The sequence below is a fragment of the Lipotes vexillifer genome, unplaced genomic scaffold (assembly GCF_000442215.2).
Source record: "Lipotes vexillifer unplaced genomic scaffold, Lipotes_vexillifer_v1.1 scaffold870, whole genome shotgun sequence".
NCBI lineage: Eukaryota > Metazoa > Chordata > Mammalia > Artiodactyla > Lipotidae > Lipotes > Lipotes vexillifer.
The window spans coordinates 335,438-341,793 of record NW_006771408.1 but is presented as its reverse complement, the minus strand read 5'-3'; the positions used below and the strand labels follow the sequence as shown (position 1 = coordinate 341,793).

The following is a 6,356-nucleotide window of genomic DNA, read 5'->3' as shown; positions in this document are numbered from 1 at the left end:
AAAAAAGGAGGGAATCGTGTATATTTTACTCTCATTTGTTTGGGTTTCTTTTTTCCTTCTTCTTTTTACAAAACAGCGGCAGGAAAGAAAAATGCAGGAGGCAGATGAGCCAGGCACCGGGGCTCAGATCAGAAGGGAGTAGGGAGACCAAGCTGTTACTGCAGGCTGGCCCTGGGACTCTGTCCCAGCTCGGCGGCGGCACCGCTCCTTGGGCAGCCACCCTGGCGGTCAGCCGGGGTGGGAGCACTTGAGGCTCCTGTGTTTGGAGGCCTGGTCTCCAAAGCACGGGCCCAGAGGGGCCAGAGAGGGAGGAGGCAGGAAGGGCTGGCACAGAAGGGCTGTGAGTGCTATCGGGGTCCCCACGGGAACAGGGGGCCCAGGCGGGCAGGGGCAGTCAGGACGCTTCCCTGCTTGTCAGCCAATCAGCTTCTTCAGGAAGGCCTCCAGCTGGTCCTCATCCTTGATGCCCACAAACTTGTCCACCACGTCTCCATTCTTGATGGCCAGCACGGTGGGCACAGCTGACACCTAGGTGGAGGGGACAAAGGAGGCCAAGTCACTCAGAGGTGAGCTCTTCTTGACCGTTATTCCCAAGCTGTGGGGAGAGGGCTGGTGGTTCATGCAGGGCAGTGACTGCCCAGATCCACGGGTGGGCCCCCTTCCCTTTGCTCAGGGGTACGGCAGGGCCTGCAGGTCCGCCCCTGGAGAAACTTTTCCACTGTGGGCTCCCAGCAGTACCCTTCCTCCCCTAACTGTGTGCCTGACTCACTTTCCCAGTGGTTTGGCTGGAATGACAGGAGAGATTAAAATAACCCGTGCAGCTGCAGGCCAGAGCTGTGGGCAGGGAGGAGCTGAGGGGCTAAGAGAACCGCTCCGAGGGGTGGCCTGGCACACGGGGACCAGGAGAATCGGAATCCTGGCCTTGCCACTCATTAGCTGGGTGCCTTGGCCGAGTCAGGCCAACTCCAGAGCCTTGGCGCCCTCTTCTGTGAAATGGGGATGAGTTTCTACGGTGCAGGTCTAGGACACGGACTAAAGATTTGGATATAAAGGTAAGTGGTCAGGAACTCAGGCTCTGGGGCCGGCTGAGCCAATCTCAGGCCATTCTGGGCGAGCCATTTCATCACTCTAAGTGTCAGTGTTCTCATCAGCAAATGGAGATACTACTGGGGCTTATATCAGCGGGCATAGGGGCTGAACGGGCTAATTTCTGCAAAGTCTCAGCACAGAGCCCTGCACTTGGCACGATGCCCAGCACACAGTGGGCACTCAAATGAAGGCCACAGAGGGCACGTCATAAAAGGAAAACCCAGGGCCCCACGCAACCTCTTTCAGCTCCACGCCACGATGGTTAACAGGCTCCAGAAATTCACTGACTCGCACTGGGCAGTGTGGGAGGAGGGGCTCAGCCTTGTGAGCCTATATTTATTTATTAGGGGGGTTGGACATTCTTGGCCTGTGAAGCATTTTCTCAAGCTCCCCCAGGGGACCTGTACAGATCAAGTGGTATGTAAATGAGGCCCAAGACCTGCTCTGGCATCGTGCATTCTGCTGCCTGGGCTCCCCACCTGGCATTGTTGGCATTTGAAAAAACTATACAAACAGAACAAAATAAACACAGACTTTTCTAACATACAAGTTAACTACGAAGTAACAAGAGCGATTTCTACAAACAGTGTCCTGAGTGCTGTCCTGCCCATGAGTCACCCTGGGAAGCCAGACCTAAGATTTGGACCGTTCTGACTGTGCATACGTCAGTTACAAAACAGAAGCGCGGGCCTGACCAGCCCAATCTCAGTATGTGGCAGGCTGTGCACCTCTTTTCTAATGGGCTTTGGGGACAAACACAACAGGTAAGATGACAAGAGTCCCTGTCCCTGTTAGTGCCTGCAGGTCCCCTCAAGGGCTGTCCTGGGGCTGCTGTTGGTGGCAGCTGACATACTTCCCAGAGGCAATGTGCAGGCAGACCCATCTGGCGGTGGGCTGATCACCACACGTGCCCCTGCTCATGGCGCCGCCACTGGCTCCGTCCTTCGCGCCCCCGGCACGTGTGATAGCATGAAGTGCAAGGCTGAGCACATGGCTGCCCCGGCTGCAGGCCCAGAAGGGTTCCTTCCAGGATGCAGTCCCTGGAGGTGCCCCCGGGCCCGCACATGCAGTCTCCTGTGCCCTCTACTGGCCTGTGGAGGCAGCGGCCTCACATGCGGCAGCTCTGAACTGAGGCCCAAGGCTCAGGCACTAATGGCTCCGCTTCGCCCATGCTGGATCCCTTGCTGTCCTGTGCTCCCTTAACTGAGGTAAAACTGTATCTCAATGTCTGAGCAGGGGTCTAATTGTTTTTACCGTCCTCCCTCTAAGCAGGACGCTGTGCTCACTGAGGTGGCTTGGAGTAGACTCAGTTTTTCTCCAGAATTCTAGATGATTCCCTTTACAATCGCACTTGTGTAAACTCACAAGTGTGCTTACACACGCACAGACCATGCTGTAGTTGGGTGTACAGCAGACACGCTGCAACTGTATTTTCATGACAACCAAAATGTAGTCATTACTGATCAAGGGAGTTCTTTGAGGTTTGAGCCTAGATACACAGACAGACACACACACACACACGCACACGCACACGCACACACACACACACACACACACACACACAGAGTCATGGGCCTGCCAGAAGCTGGATTTTCTAGGACACTTCAGGGATACCTGCGCTGTGACCTGGACTTCCCTTACCCCCAAGGAGGAGGATGTGGCTTTGCTGACCCTGAGTCTGGTTCACAAATCTGGAAGGGCTGGTGCTTGTAAAGACTGCCTTAAATGGAAGTGCATAGGTCTCTGGCACATTCTTCTGGAAAGGCAATGTAAGTGTAAGGGGATCACGGTGGAGCGAGAATTCAGCTCCCCTCTCAATTCTGGTGCCACTGAGGGAACCAAGAGGCCAGAGAAGAGATGAAAAGATGCGCTAAGATGCGCTGAGCTCCTGCTCGTGAAGCCACCTGGAGGCTTCCATGCTTGGCTGAAGGCCCCAGGAACTCAGGAGGGGTAGGGGTGTGCGTGTGTGTCTTCCCACCAACCTGCAGCCCCCCAGCCCACACTGCCACTGAGCTTGGTGTCCCTGCCTGGTCTTCTCCCGTCTCACCCCAATTTCCTCCATTTGTGAAATGCGAAGGACCTCCCGAGGGACAGGCAGACAGGCACAGTGCTAGTTGTCATAGGAGACTGGTGACCTCCTCCTCAGCCAATTGCAGAACACAAAGGAAAAGGTCACTGTCACCCCGGCAGCCACATACTGGTGCTTTTTACGTGTCAGGGACAACCCGGACCATTTGTGTGTGCTGGCTCATCAACTCCTGCCTCAACGTGGGCTCATTTTACAGATGAGAAGACTGAGGCTCAAAGGCTGAGTGACTAAGCGATAGGGCTGGAACTTGAAACAAGATCTGTGTGACTTTGCTGTCGTGACATCAAACTATGTTATACCTCGGCCCAAGAGCACGGGATTGGAGATAAAAACATTGAGTCCCAGCAGGGCAGGGAGGGATGTGTGGGGAAGCATTAAAAGGATCTCATGCTTCAAATGAGAAAGGCCAAATGCTTTGTAGAAGCTTTTGGATACAGGAGGGTTCTTGGGAAAACTATTACTGAAAGAATCGAATCCAACTATATGACATCCTGGAGAAGGCAAAACTACGGAGATAGTAAAAAGATCAGTGGTTGCCAGGAGTTCAGGCGGAGAAGGGAGGAAAAGGTCAATCAGAGAGGATTTTAGGATGGTGAAACTCTTCTGTATGAGACGGTAATGGTAACGGTGGATACGTGTCATTATCCACTTGTCCAAACCCACTCGCTGACGGCACCTCCCCTGGAAGGCCGGCCCAGAGCTTCAGGGCTCTTGCTCCTCGATGCTGGGTCCTGGACTCCCAGCAGTGGCATCACCTGGAAGCTTGTTAGAAATGCAGAATCTTGGACCCTTCTCGGACCCACCGTATCATAATCTGCTTTCTAACAATATCCCAGGTCATACTCATGTTTGAAAGTGGTGATTTAGAAAACTTTCAAAGTAAGGGAATACGGTAATGATGGAAGCACTGTGCATTCCAGCTACGCGTTATTTCAATAATACTGAAATACTGTTTAATGAACTGTCTATGAGGATATACTCACCGTTAAAAATTCAAATAAAAAATTCAAACGAGGTACCCCAAATATTGACAGTGGTTTGTTTCCATGCTAAGATTATTGCTACTTGGTTGTTTCTATAATGTTGTTTAAAGGGCATTCTCTGTAAGATGAGAAATAAAAGGATGGAACTCCAAGTGTGAGGCGAGCAGGAGAAGCCCCAGAAGAAAGCATGAAGGTCCGCAGCCCGATCCTCTCTCTCCCCAGGGTCTGAACGACTGGGGGACACCCAGCAGAGGACCTGAGGCGACGGGGAGCAGAGAGCTCTTCACTCCGCCAAGCCAGGCAGTGCAGAGTGGGGGGGCGGCACCCCAAGGCCCCGGGCCACTTTCCCTTCCCCTCCTTTGGGAGATGGTGAAATTCTAGGGTGGACAGTTGACTGAAGCATAGAGTGTGGAGGGAGGGGAAGAGGAACCTGTGTGAGGAGGGAGACTCACCCTGAGGGTGTGTGCTGGGCTTGGGGGTGGCAGGAGAGCTTGGGAAGAATTATGTTCCCTGAGTAACTTAAAGCAGTTTCACCAAGTCCATCCGCCGTTCGGAAAAGGCCCTCAGGCTTTGCAGGAAGCCGCCCCAGGAGGTACCGTGGACCTCTGAGCTGCGACTTCTTCCCCAGGCTCTCTTCAAAACAACAGGTGTGAAGGAAGGAAGGAAGGAAGGAAGGAAGGAAGGAAGGAAGGAAGGGGTTGGGCAGCGGTCAGGAAGAATCCCCACTGCAGCCTCCTAAACCCTGCAATGACATCAGCCCAGGACCTGGCGAAACCAGGAGGCCGGGTCCAGGGGACGTGGGCCCAGCAGCCTTGAGCAATTTCTATATGACGCTGTACTATGTGGACAGTGGACGGAAGGAGAAGACGCTACAAGAGGACCTCTCCCCCACCACACACTTCCCAGGCTTAACCACAGGGCTTCAGGGCCCGGCCGTACATCACCTGGAATGCAGGCTCCCTGGAATGCAGGTGGGGTGGTCTTGGGGATTCTCACCACCCGTGGGGCCACAGCTGGAGGAACGGGGTTATTCTTTTTTGTATCCTTACAGCTACTACAGCTGCTGGGACACGGTCGGTGCTCAGGATGTGTTAGCCTAAGTTCCACCGCCTGACGCTGAAGCTGAAGCCCAGGAGGGACCCGTCACCCTGGGCTGCCCAGAAGCTCCAGCCCGAAGCTCACACCAAAAGGCCACACCCTCACTCCCACAGCGGTCGTGGGTCTCTGGGGGAGGGAGGGGCAAGCAGTGAAAGCTAGGGGCCCCTAAATGGTCAGACAAGTACCCCCTTGACTGGGCAATCAGTGGGAGAGCTTTTGAAAACAAAAACAAACTACAATTCATTGCTTCCCTCGAGCCCTAGTAAGCGGCCCCCGGTCACCCAGTGCCATGGATAGTCTTACTTTGGTAATATCCCCCCAACCACCTGCAGTCGTCATCGGTGGCTCTGGCTGCCCAGCACCTTTTTCCTTTGCCTCTGGTCAGCGCAGCCGGCTTTTCCTTTGAGTGACCACCCCCAGCCCCAGCTCCGAGGGCAGCCAGCCTATTCCCACCCGCGCCCCCCTCCCTTTCCCGCCGCGGGGACCGGCTGGAGGATGGGCATCTCTACTTCGCTTGGTCTAGAGGGAGTCGAACCTGGACTTCCAAACTCTGAGAAAGAGAGATGCCACCTTTCAGTCACTTATTACCAGGAAGGGATGAAGGTTCACGCTGGCCAGATCTAGATGTTTCAAGAGAACCAGAAATCTGCATGTTCCCGTGAAATCTTCTGAGTTTTAAATGACAGCATCTGATTCAGCATTTAAAAAACAAAACCAAAACACTTCGAGGGCCAGACCAATCAAGCTAGTGAGCCAGATGTGGCCCACAGGCCACCAGGGGCGACCCTGGCTCTGGAATAATGCTATCCAGGCCCCTTCCAATTGGGCGGCAGTCGGCCTTCCCAGCTGGCTGTCCTCTCACCGCTTGCTTGGCCCTTCACCGTGGCCATCCAGCCACAATGGACTGCTCCCCTTTCTCCAACTACAAAGTGGCCTCCAAGGCCCAGAGGACGCTCCGCATCCCACGCATCTCCTGCCCCTCTTCCTCTGGCAAGCCCTGCTCCAGGGACACAGGCCCTGATGTTCTGTGCGCAAACGTGTGAGACCCTGACCTCAGGGCCTTTGCAAAGGATGTCTGCTCCACTGGATCGCTCTTC

At 54.5% G+C, this 6,356-nt stretch overlaps 1 protein-coding gene across 1 annotated transcript in view; it reads right to left on the bottom strand.

Annotated features, from left to right (window-relative positions):
• Positions 1-280: 280 nt before the first annotated feature.
• TXN2 (thioredoxin 2) overlaps positions 281-6,356 on the bottom strand; it is a 10,201-nt gene continuing 4,125 nt past the window's right edge. Inside the window, exon 4 of the mRNA XM_007446737.1 lies at positions 281-528. Within this exon, the coding sequence (XP_007446799.1) occupies positions 415-528 (114 nt within the window). The 3' untranslated portion in view covers positions 281-414. The remainder of the gene's footprint in view (positions 529-6,356) is intronic.